This window comes from Microcebus murinus, chromosome 19, assembly GCF_040939455.1.
Source record: "Microcebus murinus isolate Inina chromosome 19, M.murinus_Inina_mat1.0, whole genome shotgun sequence".
Taxonomy (NCBI): Eukaryota; Metazoa; Chordata; class Mammalia; order Primates; family Cheirogaleidae; genus Microcebus; species Microcebus murinus.
Genome location: NC_134122.1, coordinates 49,631,331 through 49,646,488, shown reverse-complemented (window position 1 = coordinate 49,646,488; position 15,158 = coordinate 49,631,331). Strand labels below are relative to the sequence as shown.

The 15,158-nt window shown below is 35.6% G+C and overlaps 1 protein-coding gene across 7 annotated transcripts in view; it reads right to left on the bottom strand.

The window, feature by feature from the left end:
* The window catches only part of SDCCAG8 (SHH signaling and ciliogenesis regulator SDCCAG8), a 217,513-nt gene that overhangs the window by 76,752 nt on the left and 125,603 nt on the right, over positions 1-15,158 (bottom strand). For 5 of the 7 annotated variants that reach the window (XR_012913554.1, XM_012751164.3, XM_012751174.3 and 2 more), the window contains exons 14-16: positions 13,874-14,001; positions 11,669-11,777; positions 2,031-2,162 (exon numbers count right to left, since the gene is read on the bottom strand). Coding sequence is in view for 5 of the 7 variants with exons in the window: in XM_012751164.3 (XP_012606618.2) it covers positions 2,031-2,162; positions 11,669-11,777; positions 13,874-14,001 (369 nt within the window). In the remaining 2 variants the exon portion in view is untranslated. The remainder of the gene's footprint in view (positions 1-2,030; positions 2,163-11,668; positions 11,778-13,873; positions 14,002-15,158) is intronic. The other 2 variants (XR_012913555.1, XM_075995526.1) reach the window with 1 other exon arrangement.

Below are 15,158 nucleotides of genomic sequence, written 5' to 3'. Positions count from 1 at the left end.
TCCACCTGCTTACTATAGATATCCATTTGAACATTAAATTCAACATGGCAAAAACTTAACACTGGTCTCATGCCAAACCCAGGCCAACTCAACCGCAAACCTGCTTCTTTGGAATGTTCTCTAGTTCTCAATACAGCATGACTAGGCACCCGCTACTCATGCCAGAAATATGGATGTCATCCTTGACATGCTCCCCTCCTCCACCCAACACTGTCAATTGATTTAATCCTGCTGATTCAACCTCCTTTATATTTCACCACTCTGTTTACTTCTAACACCATTATTATCACTCCAGTCCAAGCCACCATCATTGCTTGACTACTCTCTAGTTAGTCCTGGGTAAACACTATGGCTCTGCTCCAATCCACTATCTACTCTGAAGTTAGAATGCTATTTGTGTGTGTGTGTGTGTGTGTGTGTGTGTGTGTTTCAGAGAGAGAGAGAGAGACAGAGAGAGAGAGACAGACAGAGAGAGAGAAAGACTGACTCACCCTGCCCCTAGACTGGAGTGCAGTGGTGTAATCATAGCTCACTGCAACCTCCAACTCCCAGGCTCAAGCAATCCTCCTGACTCAGCCTCTTGAGTAGCTAAGATTATAAGCACACTCCATCACATCCAGCTAATTTTTAAATGTTTTTCTTAGAGACAGAGTCTCACTACATTGCCCAGGCTGGTCTTGAACTCCTGGCCTCAAGCACTCCTCCCACCGTAGCCTCCCAAAGTGCTACTATGACAAGCATGAGTCACTGCACCTGGCCTGGAATGCTATTTTTAATGAAATCTGATCGCATCACTACTCTGTTTTTAAAAAACCTTTTGATTTCTTCTCATTAATAACATGGTAAAATAAAAGGTCCATAATAAAAACTTAAAGACCCTGTTCCTTTAGGTCTGGCCTTTGCCTACCTCTCCAACCTCACATACCACTCTTTCCCTTATCTTTATGTTAAACACACAGTTCTTCTCTTCCTCAAAAATACCATGCTTTTCTACCTCAAGACCATCAATTTTACAGTTTTCCTTTCTCTAGAACAGAAATAGACAAACATTTTTAGGAGAGGTCTAGGCAGTAGATATATTAGGCTGTGTTGGCCAAGAGGCCATAGTCTGTGACTCAACGGCTCAACTCTGACCTTGTGGCATGAAAGCAGCCACAGACAATATGCAAACAAATGAGCATGACTATGTTCCTGGGCCATAAAAACATGGGTTGTGGACTGGAGCACAGTTTGCCAATTCCAGCTCTAGAAGGCAAATAATCCCTAACCCCTTTGCTCACAGATTCAAGTGCCTTGTTCTCATTGAAGATTTTCCTGATCAGGATAAATCCACTTATCACATGTACTTATACCACAAAGTATATATCTCTTTCCTAGAACTGATCATTATTGTACAGTTGACCCTTGAACAATGTAGGGGTTAGGGGCACAAAACTTAACTACCAATAGCTTACCGTTAACTAGAAGCCTTACTGATAACATAAACAGTTGATTAACATGTTTTATATGTTATATGTATTATAAACTATATTCTTACAATAAAGTAAGCTAGAGTAAGAAATGTTTTTGAGGCAATCACAAAGAAGAGAAAATACATTTACAGTATTGTACTGTTATTTACCAATGCTTGTGACTCTAGCAATAGTATCTGTGCAACCTCTGATAGATATTTAACCTCTTTAGGCCTACTACATGTTTTATCCTAAAAAAGGTACAAATAATCTAATTTCTACAAAATAAATTGTGAAATTCCTCCATATTACAATATTACCAATTTATACCTTCAAGGGGGATGGTTTTCCTCTGCTGTTTTAGATTAAAACAAATTCTCTGTCTTTAGAGAACAACAAAAAGGGGATGTGCTATCCTTTTTGCATATAATAACAACCTAAAAGCATTAGGTTTTGAGCATGTCCCTGGAGTTGCATAATGATCATGAATTCTTTTTATTTCACAGCAATTCCCCTTCTGTTTATAAACCAAACACATTCAATATATGGCACATCAGGTGATTACTAGACCTTTATTACCTCTGCTTCATTGTCTCATGTACTCGCCCATGCTGGACACACTGTTGCTCCAATTCATCATTTCTTTTCTGTAACTTTTCCAGTTTGTCATATGTATACCTTTTTTCTTGACTGAGCTGAGAGATTTCAGATCTAGAGAGATAAAAACACAGAAATAATAGATGTTACAGGTTCTTATTACTAGAGTATATTTTTACTGTATAACCGTCACCTTATCTTAATCTCTATACTTAAATGTAACAGTGTAACAAAAATTATTTTATGTAAAAGAAAATATCACAGAAATTGCAAAATACCTAGAGATAGATATGCATTGTAGGGACTCAAGTGTTAAATAAATGAATAACAACTTACTCTAATAGAAATGTCTTTTCTAAGGAACAAGACAAAAATGGTAATGATCAAATCTCTTTTTAAAAAGACTATCATTCATTTAACAACTACTTACTGAGCATTTACTATAGGCCAGTCACCATATTTCAAAGAAACAACCCAGACCTAACCTCTGTAACAGAGAATTTCTTTCAATTAACAAAGCCAATTTAATAGCACATGGTTAAAATCAAATAATTCTGTGATAATTAATTTTATATGTTCACTTGGCTGGGCCACAGTGCCCAGATATTTGGCCAAACATTATTCTGCATGTTTCTGTGAAAGTATTTTTAGATGAGATTAACATTAAGTTGGTGCACTTTGAGTAAAGCAGATTGCCCTCTGTGTGGGTGGGCCTCATCCAGTCAGTTGAAGGCATTAATAGAACAAAGGCTGACATCCCTGAGCAAGAAGGATTTCTGCCTCCAGATTGCCTTTGAACTTAAACTGCAACTCCTCCCTGGTTTTCAAGCCTGCCTACCCTAAAGATTTTGGACTTACCAACCCTCCATAATTGCAGTAGCTGATTCCTTAAAATAAATCTCTGTGTCTATCTCTGTCTATCTAGACCTAGATAGATCCAATAGGTTGACAGATTGATATCCTGTTGGTTCTGTTTCTCTGAAGATCCTTAATAATTGCACAAGTTCTAAAAGGCATAATAATCTAAAGCAGCAGTCTCCTGTCCCCTGATCCCCAATCCAGCTAAATGGTGACAAATACTTTCAATTTTTGTAAAGCCTTTTCTTCTGGTATTTACCTCCATATTTTTAAATAAGCTCATCCACTATATCTTGTTCCATCAATTAAGAAATTTCTCCTGACTTATTGTGGTAGATGAAGATTAAACTCTTCTATATGCCTCATTCCCCTTCTTTCTTCTCCAGCTTGTCAATATAATTATCAGTATTTCAGTTTGGGGTTCAATTAGTATTCGCTTTATAATGACTACTTAAATATTGGTTTTGCTATCCAAGCAGTATATTATGATTACATTTGTGCTTGTGTACATTCATTTTCTCCAAACTAGTGGGCTTTAGCATAGGATGATTGAGTGGCAAGCCATCTTTCCTGATGGGAGATCCTCAAATATCAGTATCTCAACATTTTGTCTATCGACATTCTGTTGCTCTGGAGAAGGATCTTTCAGTTTCCTGTTGCTGACAGTACAATCTTGACTGTCAGCAACCTAGAAGCTGGGTGGAAACATGAGGTAAGGATCTCATCTTTCAGACCACAGTCTTTCTCTTAATCCCTCTATTCTAACTTCAGTTCCCCTATTTTAACCAGAGCTCTCTGGTTTAATTTCGTCAGAGGGGAAGCCCTTAGTCTTCTTTGCGGAAGAGGGGCAGCCACCCGGCTGCAAGGGGTAGACTAGGAATCTTCAATTTTTCTTCTAAGTTCTTCTGGAATTCTGAAAACAGATCAGCTTGCTTCACATATCCATATCCCACTCTGGACACATAAGATTAACTGTTCTCCATTCTGCTAACTCAGGTACCATTTCCCCAACCTTCTTTCTGTCTACATATATTTCGCTTGGGATCACAGATACCACCTTTGGTGATGGCTGATGTCTCTCAGGAAATATGCTGTCTCTAGAGTCTTGGATGACAATGTCAAGTCTCAAAATTTGAAGATCAGAAAGATGTCTATACAAGAAAAGTTGTTTCCCTGTCCTTGTTTCAATTAAACTCTAAAGTGTCGCCCACTGCCCCCATCTTCTCATGCCCTACTTCCCCATCAGTTCCCCACTGAAAGCTTAAAACTTGTAGATTATAATATGAGTAGCTTCCAGGTTAATGATTGGTTTGTTTCCTGAAGTTTAAGTAAGACGCTAGCTGTAAAATTAATTCCCTCTAAACAAAGGGTTCTTCCATTAGGCAAGATAGACTTTTCTTCCTGGTTAGGAATAGTGTTTTATTCCTTTATACATGAAAGAATGGATTATCTCATTTTCAAGTTCAGATCATGTGCTCAATCTACATTTACTCCTCCTAATAAAAAATTAAACCATAATTGATGTAGTCCAAAACAAGTTGGTAATGACTTATGTTTTTTCTTTGAAAATTACATATAGTATAAAATAAATTAGAGGTAGTTATAATAAATTTTTAATTTAGTACTCATTCCAAGATTAGTGTCTCCTATCATACCATGCACTAAAATAATTCCAAAAAAAAAAAAAAAAGAAAAAAATATCCTTAAACCATGTTAGAAGAAAAATACAGGAGAACATTTATCTATTCTCAGGTACTCAAGCAAAAAAGGAAATTTTTAAAGAAAAATCACAAAGAAAACATAGATTTTATAAAACTTCTATACTTACAAATCATGTTTGGAAAAAATTGTACATTTGGGTGAAAATATTCATTACAGCATTATTTCTAGAAATACCCTTGCTCTGCAACCCAGTATCTAGAAACTTAACCCAGAAATCTATCAATAGGAGATTGGTTACATTACTTATTCAATGGAATATCAAGATATTATTATGAAAATGTGGCTATTTATTAATATTCTTTATTGACCTAAAACTATGACATATTGAAAAGAAAAAACACACTAAAAAGCAGCAGGTATGATGTGATTCCATTTTATAATTTAAAAATATTTTGACATGTATACCAAATATTAATATTAATATTGATTATTTTTGGGTGGTAGGATGAATGTTTTTTCTGTTCTTTATTCATCCTTTCCCACATTTTATAAATGTTTTAAATAGACATAAATAGTATTTTGAAAAAATTCATAATAAAACAAAATAGAGAAGTCAATAGTGGGGGAGATTTTGGGAGGGGACAGGGAATATATAGGAACTCTCAGTACTTTCTGCTCAGTGTTGCAGTGGATCTCAAACTACTCTAAAAGTAAAGTTTAATAATTAAAAAAAAACATACAGAACATACAGAACATACAGGATCAATAAAAATTAAAAGCATCATTAAATGAAGCACTAACTACACTCTCCATCAACATTTCAATTAAGAAAAGTACAAGGAATATGAAAAATATCCACAGAAGATACGCAAATGATCAATAAACATTTATAAAATATTCAACTTCAGTATTATTCAAAGAAATGCATAACAAAACCAGATACTACTATCAAACGTTTCTTGCATGCCTACTCTATAACAAATAGTGAAATCCATCCTTTACATTAATGATCTCAATCTTGCAAGGTATCTCTGTGAGATAAATATGAAGTTTAATGATTTGCCTAAGATCACTCAAATGGTGAGTGGCCAAGCCCAGATACTAATACCATTCTGTCCAATTCTTAAGGAGTACTGCCACCCACCATGCAGTATAGCCTCCTCCTTTTTGTTCTTTTATCTCTGACTTCTTTTTAATGTCACATACTGACATAGGGGTATATACACATATATTGAGCAGAATTTAGAACAGTACTTAAGCAAAGTAAAGCACATTAAAAAGATTCATAGCCTTTGGACTAGCAATCCCCTTTGAGGCATCTCTACTAAGGGAATCATCAAAAATTCAGATTTATATACAGTTATTGTCATATTATTATTCATAATGGTTAAAAATTGGAAACATCATAAATGTCTAATGAATTATTATGCATATAAATGATTCAATTAAAATTTTATTTCCAGAGTATTTACTGATGTAGAAAAATGTTCATTAGATGAAATAATATTAAGTGAAAAGGAAGATACAAAACTGTATATATACTATAATCTCAGTGACAATATAAATGTATGCATACATACATATGGAAATTGACTGAAATATGTAAAAGGTAACAATAGTTATCTCTGGATGATAATGTCACAGAAAATTTTTTCAAATTCTGGAAATTGAGGATCTGTTACATAATTACAAAAATGTAAATGTTATTTGTAAAGTACATGGTACTACCAACTGTGTTATTGTAACAATCTTTTTTTCCTGCTTTGCATATTTTTGGTTTTTTCTTTATTTATAATGGTAGTTTGCTGCCAACTTCCATTGTTCAATAAAAATTGGGCACATATGCATGCACATCATCCTTTTTCTGTTTGGAGCTCACGAGATATTCATAGAACCAGTAGTTTGCAAAGCTCAAAGAGTAAACTTACACGTTTCTATATTAGTTTAGAGGCACATTTGTGGCATGTTTATCCTAGTGTCATATAAAAGGATAATTGACTCTAATCCATTTTCATAGAAAATTTGGGTCATTTCTGGCTTTACAAAAGCACCAACTTTCCCCTGCATTTTTATATACCAGTTATATTGTATAATTGCATTTACATGAAATAGAAGATATTTTACTACTATAATTCAGATTAAAATGATTGCTCTTTAAGGGAAAATATGACACTTTAATTTTTTTATTCTTTTAGATTCTGGTTTGACTTTTTATAAAAATTAGCAGAGGCCAATATCAGTCTCTTCTTGTAGAATATAATATTTGTAGGATCCCAAGCTAACATCATCTAAACATGCAAGGGAAAAAAAATAGTTCAACCGGGTGTGTGTTCTTCACTTCAATTAAACTCACACAGTTGGATACCTACTGTTGCCAAAGCAGTAATATAATTTATACATTATAGTCCACACAGTAAAACTACACTAAAAGTCATTTAACAATATTTATAACACCATAAAATACAGTGTTAAAATATATGAACTGCAATATGTACCAAAATTATAAAATTTGTTTCTCATCATCAGTGATTAAAACCAGGATCATTGCTCTAGTCTCAATACTCACAACCCTGGTGACAGATTAGAATTCAAATCTTAATGATCAATTTACAATTAACAAGATAGAAGTGAAACAAATTAAACCAACCATTATATATAACGAGACCCCATGGACTCCCATTGTTCCTCTTAATTACAAAACGCAAATCACAAATACACAATGGGCAGTGTTAGACATCAATCCACAAGCCTAGCAACCCAGAAAGTGACAATGACAGAAAAGAAAGAAGAGAAGCAAAACCGCATAGACCCGGATTCTGAGCTCTATCCTGTTCTTTTCAAAGTGCAAGTGGTGAGAGGCTGAACCCCAGCACATGCTAGATCTCCACTCTAGCTGGCAGAGGCTCTTTCCCAGCCTGTGCCCAACCTTTTATCTAGGCTTCCCAGGCCAGGTGTCAGATAACACGGCAAACCCCACTGCAAGGTTTTACTGCTGATTCATCTAAGCGTCTGGGGAGAGGGAACACTTCCTTTACTTTGATAAAGAAAAATCACAGTTGTTCCAATGATATTTAAATATCTCCATTTACCTCTCTCAAAAACAACCCCATAACTGTAATAAGCTCTCAGAGTACTGGGGAATACAGAAAGAAGGGTAGCGAAAGTTTATGTGAGCTTTAACTAAAATCAGCCAGAATGTCTGCCCGGTGCCAATTAAAAGCAAAATGGAATTAATTCTCTTGCCTGATGGTCAAAAACAAGCTATATAAAATGCACAGAATCGGCAGTTCATTTTTAGTTTTAAAATGGGACGTGCCATTCACAAACCCTGGGGTTACAGACACCACTACGTGCGGTGTGGGATACACACAGCGCGCAAAGTGCAGTGCTAATCTCTATGGAGCCTTCCAGAGAACAGAAGCAGTCGTCACTGCCATAACGCGACTTACGGTCTATGGGAGAAAACACATACAACAGACACATACACACAGAGGTACCATTTCAAAACATTTTCACAGAGCAGCCTCGCATGAGGCTGGGGCAGAGAGTAAGAGTATATGGGCACCACGAGCCCAGATTGTCAGCTTTCCTCGTGATTCTGCATGGGTTCTAGTCAAATGACTAGATCTGTGAGTGAAAAAGCTTTTTTTAAATGGTATGAATCCATTTGTTTAGTTTGGCATTTTAAATAACATAAAACTCTTAGAGAAATGTTGCTAGTAAAGGCAGGAGAGCAAAAAAATGTGTTTTAATCATTGATCAATGCAAAATAAATACACTTACTTTCAGGAAAAATTTTTACTGTAATACTCTGAGAAAAATCTGGACCAAAATTACCATATGGATTACATAATTATTTTGGAGGCTGAGTTTGCACAATGACAAAATTTCAGAATCTCCAAGACTTCCCTCACAAAGCACAGGGGAAATTATTTATCCCCCAAATTTAGTATAGTGTGAGCAGAGGCAAAGTCCTGGAGGGTTTCTACAGATTTTACTATGTTCATAATTTTTATTTAAAAAGAAACAATCTGAGCCTTTCAAGTTTTATAGGTGGTTTCAAAGCAGAAGGTAACATCAAAATGGGATGTTAACTTTGGCATGAATGAATTGTTGAAAATGTCATAGTAGGAAATCAAGGAGAAATGAGACTGGATCTCAAAGTCACAATCTGCCCTATCTACTACTTTCTTGTGAGGCATATAAACACAGCTATAGTAAACTTCAGGGGCTCATAAAAGTATCAAAAATAATAAGTAACAATTTATTGAGTGTTTACTACTTGCCAGGCCTTAGTTTGGAATCAAATTGTCAAGTTACAGTAGGTTCCCATTTTAATCCTTCAGACTTAGAAAACACAACCAGATCCCCATTGTCCTGAACCTGCTTTGCCCTTAAAAAGGTTTTCACTGTGGCACTGACTTTACTGTTATCAGAAAATGGCAGCCAGACCTTCCCTGGCAAACACAATAATAGGTTGATGAAGTGATACCCACATTACCAGTCAACACCCAAAAAACAATGCCGTCGAGGACAACAGCAGCAGTGCTGTGTATCACTATGTCACACATTGTGCTAGACGCTTCACACACGCATGGTTGTATATCTCTATATAGTTCTGATTCCCACAACAATCCTGCAGCATGGCTTTAGAAAGGTTATTATTTTTATTTATTTTGTATTTCAGCATATTACTGGGGTACAAATGTTTAGGTTACATATATTGCCTTTGCCCCACCCGAGTAGAAATGTTTTTACAGATGGAGAAGCTGAGATTTGGGGAGATAAGACAATGTGCCCAAGGTTACAGTAGCTAAGTGGCAGAAGGAGAGTCACACCTATTTCTTTTAGAATTCTGAAGTATTCTTTATTGCACACTGTCTGCCATCAACAAAGGAACCAGCTGGAATCAGAAGTGAGATAAGGATGTGAGGGTAGCACCACACTTGTTTCATTCATTCACCATCCATTCATTCAATAAGTATTAAGTGCCAGCTATGTGTCTGATACAAAAGAACACATTCAGTTTACAAATTCATAGTGGTCAGGAGCTGGAGGAATCAGAAGCAGGAGGAGCTGGAGAGGTGGTGAATTTCAAGTTCACTAGACAAGCACAGGGTAAGTTGATAGATCTACAGGAAGAAAAAGAAGGCCTATGGGCACAGAGTACTGGTTAACGCAGCCTTGCAGGTTCACCCTCACAGGCCAAGTATACTTCTCCACATGGATTTAAAAATTAATTTTTCCTTCCCAAACTCTGCCATCCTAACTACTGTGGCCTAAATTTTCTTTAGTAGTAGACATAAAATATTGTGATTATTTGGAATCAAAAATAGCTAGGTTAGAACCCTAGCCCTCCCACTTACCAGTGATTTAAACAGTTTTGATTTCCTAAGCTGTAAATGAAGATTCTAATTCCTGTCTCAAGTTGTCGTGGGAGTTAAATAATATACACCAAACACCTTTGTCTCTCTCTCTCTCTTTTTCTTTCTTTCTTTCTTTCTTTTTTTTTTTTTTAGACAGGGTTTCACTCTGTTGCTCAGGCTAGAGTGTAGTGGCATGATCATGGCCCACTGCACTGCAGCCTTGAACTTTTGGCCTCAGGTGATCCTTCTGCCTCAGCCTCCCAAAGTGCTCAGATTACAGGTGGAGGCCATTGCACCCGGCTCTTTGTCTCTTTCATATACTTCAATTATTTTGCCACCTTAGAGAGCAAGGTCATTAATCAATAATAATCCACAAACCAATATTAGACACATAACCCAATAATATAAATTCCAGATTAATATCATTTTCCCCTATATTATATAAATCTAGTTTGTTTTTAACAAATTATTTGCTTTGGGATTTATGTGGGGAAAATTGAATATTTCTGGTTAGGAATATTCACTGTTGACATTTTGTAAGAGTTTCTATCATGACAAAATCATTTGGTTTTCTTGGTCAAATTTTCTGAAAATATCTGGTATTTTGGCACCCTGAGGTTTTCCTCCACCAAAATAAGTTATTTAATTAGTATATGCTAAGAAGGTGTGCATATCAGAGCACATTCTGGTTAGTTTTAGGAGCCTCTGCTTCCCTGTGAGCAAAAAGAATTGGACTCATAACCCCTCTGATTCCTCAAAAGATTCAGGGATGAGGATTCTATCAACTAACACAGCTGGTTGATGCAGGAACCCAAGATGGAGCTCAGAGTAATCAGAAATGCTCTGATCCTTCCGGAAATCCTTCCTAATTGAAACACCTAAGTCAGTAGTTTGTTTGCTGAGCCATATTTCTTGCTCTGTGTAGATGTAATGTGACATTTGACATCTAGATAGTTACGTGAATATTACCTTTTATAGTTAAGTTCAAAGTAATTATGTCCAATGTCATTCATTTATAAAAGAAGAAACCACAATCCAAGTAAGTCAGATAAATTTGTCCAAGATTACACAGTTACTGTCAGAGCTGAAATGAGGACCCGGGCTTCTTGCAATTTAGAATATAAAATAATTTATTCATTGAGATAATCTCGCTATAAAATGTGCAGGAAAAAAGTCGTTAAGATTCCAATAAGTGGATTTATAAAAGATCAGTATTCCTATAAAATAAATGATGGCTGTTCTATAAAAACAAAACAATTTTAGGAGAAGGAAAGGATTGTTTTGGTTTAATTATTTCAAAGTATCATCTACTTTCATTTTATATATACAAATTTCATATATTATCATTTGAGCTAAAGATAGCTTTTATGTGTTCATGGAGAGCTGTGATAATAGATTAAAATGTGTTAACTGTATCAACATAAGATTTTAAAACTGAGTATATGCATCCTCACCTTATTGTCATTTTGACTTTTGTTTTCTGAAATTTCATAGTTTTCCATTCTAAACATTAAAAAATAATAGTATATACACATAGTCATAAAAAACATAAAAGTGTCTGTATGGACAATTAAGAAAATGTCCACACAGAGAAAATATTTTCACAAAAAACTTACATTAACAGATACCTAATTTTGATATCAGACCATAAAATAGTGTAAATGCCATTTTTAAATGGCAAATTACAGTAATTACACAAATAGTGCTCTGAAAGTATTGTATAATATTACCTACCTGCTTTTTTGAGAGATTTGTTCCAGTTTCTTGGCTAACATACAGCATTCTTCTTTTAATTTTGTCAAAAATGTATTCTGGGAGATCAGCAATGAATACTGTTCATTTTCTAGAAATAACAATAAACCCCCACCAATGTAAGATGTTTATGGTTATAGCTGTGCAGTGCTTCCACACGTAGAATGGTAAAGTGCTCAGACACGTTTCCTATGAGCCCCTAGGTCACTTTCAATGTCCTAAGTCAAAGAACCTATCAACTGACAAGACACTAAATCTTGTGAGTCATTTATTTTCATAATCGTTATATACCAGAAACATTTTTGATCATACCAGCTTGGTGTAATGTTTTAACATTTTAATAAGTTGTCAAATACCTCAAGTGGAGTCATAGATGCTTATATCTTTGTAATATGCAAGATATTGTATTTTTATTTTGACAATTTTGCTATAAACAGAGTGTCAAAAATTCTCACAACCAGATAATTCAAAACTGAAATCGAGGAATTCTCTTCTACACTGTAATCCATGCTTTGTTTCATATTTGTGCATATAGTTTACTACCCGCCCCCCCAAATCTTACCTATACTTCTCTAATTAGGAAGGTGAAATACATGATTTTCCTTAGAATTTTGATTTCACTGTCAATAGCATGAGCTTCACTGGCTATTTGGTCAAAGAAATTGAAGAGTGTGATTTTTGTGTGTGTGCAAAATAAAAGAAAGTGTTCTTAAGATGGTTTTAACAATTAAGTAATCTGGCACTCAGATTCTGCCTAAGACTCTGATCTGTAGGATCTGGCTAGCGGTGCAGACAAACAATAATTTATCCTGTAATTTCTTCTTTTTGTTAGTGGAAAAGTATCTTCTAAACCTGGTGAATTTTCGTTTCTTCTGGCTACTTGCTAATAGAAGAAAATGTCTACTGAAAGTGCTGGAGGGAATTATGTGAGTCAATATGACATTTGCTTCTAAGTACATTTTTAATGAATTTCATGTTAGTAATTTTTCACCTATAGGATAAGAAATAATTTTTTACTGTGTCATCAAATACAATGTACATTAAATCATGTGAAAATTACCTCTAAGTGTAAGTTTTAATAGGTCCTTTATTTCTTTTCAATTTTAGCTAATGATTGGCAAAAAGCAGATAGCATACAAATCAAAATAAATCAAGGCATTAAAATTAAGCAACATTTTTCTGGAAGAGACAGGATCAATTAAACTTTTGTTTTAATAGTACAATCAGCGTGGAGTATGTGGTGTGGAATTATAATGACTGACACTGTCTTGTTTTGACTAACACTGTCTGTGAACACACAACTCAAAAGTGAAAGAAACTACATAATGCTCTGACTGAACAAATCAAACTGCCTATTTTCAAAGTGCATTTTACTTTCAAATTAAAGGTAAAGAGTTACTGGCCAACTCAGTCTGCAGAATAGTGCCAATGTGATGAAAGATGGCAATTTTTAGCCAAGCTGCCAGCTGTGGTCAATGCCTTGTATTAGTGAATTTTAACAGCAGTTGTGAGAACTTGAAGAATGCAAAGGATTAAACATCACTCTAGATTGGGTTGGGGGAGGTGGGGAAATCATACAAATGCTAAAAATGTTCGAAGCTGCAAAGATTAAATAAAGGAACATATCAATTTGGAGCCACTGAATTACATCCAGCTGCGACAGTGAATTAAGAACCGATTAATGGTTAAAGCTTTTCTCCAGTTTGGATGCTGAAGCAAACTCATTAGGCTTTTAGAGTAGCTATAATGTGTGTACTGTGGGAACTGTTCAATGCTATTCAGGAGACTCTAACTGTAAGCTCAGAGCATTTCCCGCAGAGCTTCTGATGCTATTTTCTTTATATAACATGTGTGCCTGAAAACCCAGCCAAAAACAAGCCCTTTGTTTTTCTACTTTGTTGTGGTCTCTCTCAGCTTTACGTTTCTTGAACACAGGTAAATAAACTCATAATCCAGATGGTGCAACAGATGTGAGAGCAGCACTCTGAAATCAACAGACAGTGGGCAATACTTTCCATTTTCTCTTTTAAACGCTAACTAATATGTAATTCGGAATCTCCGGTGTAGTTAGCATCTGCTCCCTTCGGCCAGCCAAAGGTTACAGGTGTTCCTGATGTCATTTCACAGTAAGGCGTGGGCCTGGCTTGTGAGTAAGTGCCCAGGCTCTAATCTTTCCCTACCACCTACCAGTTTTGTCATGCTGGGCCTCCATTTGCTGTATCTTCTGTGTCAGCTCCTGCTCTCTTTGCTGGGCCTGAAGGGCTTGGGCCTTTGCTTCGTTGCTAAAGCTCTGCTGAATGCTATCTTTTTCCAGTCTGCAAAACAGAGAGGAGACATACAGAAATTTAATCTACAGATGCACAGACCCCCATTATTTCCCCTACAGACCACAGAGAGCTGATGTGTAATAAATTGTTAAGCATAAGAAGACAGCAATCTTTCTACAGACACTCCCCACCTTTAGGGGGAAAATCCAAAGGACCTTTCATACAATGTTAAATACGTGCCGTAAATCCAAATGGACTAACACATGCAGCTTTAAAAATCAAAAAATCATGACAGCTAAATCATGGTATTTTGCAACTTTAAAACACAGACACCTTTTTTTCCCTATAACATTCTTAATGTTTTGCACTACCAATTAATCTTTCATCTTATCAATGGTCGCTATTTTCTAAAGATACTGGAATTCTCAGAACAACAAGACTTAATTCTTAAATTAAACAATGCTTAAATTCTTAAAAATAAGCTTTGTAGACCCCTTCAGTTTCTCCTCCAAAACTTAAAACGGACTCTCAAATATAATGAAGGAGACCTATCTAGAAGCAAGTAAATTGGTCTATGGTGCCACATACATTTTTCATTAAATATTTTCACACATCAGGCTGTATAATGTGAATATAAATATGAATATGAAAATTAATAACTTCCCTCAGCACTTCATAATAAAATCCCTATTGGGTCATATTGAAAGAAATTGTAGGATGAAAAACTTCCGTAGTCAAAGACAACATCCTACCCACTGTGACAGGACATTGACCTATCCCATTGGGTAGCCAATTACAGTGGCTCCTAAAGAGAGGAACTTCCTAAACAATTAGAACCTGAGGAATGCAAAGGACCTCACTGCTGGCAGCATTATGGATACTGACACTTTGTGTGTGTGCCACACACGCACAGTCAGTTGGTTCTTCAAACTCTAAATATAGGTAAGTGATATGAGGGTTTCCTTCAATTAACTGACTTAGTGATTTCCAACTCCTGATCTCCTTGTGGGCCTTTCTCATCCATGCTGCTTTAGTTTACTAATTGAGATACTTACTGCCTAGCCTTTGCCAAACTAAAAATAAACAATTCCATAAAGCTATCACTACTAGTCTATGTACCGCTGTGGAACTTCAATTCACTGGCTTCTAATTATAAAGCAACATAAGGAAAGCCTGTATTAAAATTGGTCAATGCATGTGGTAAT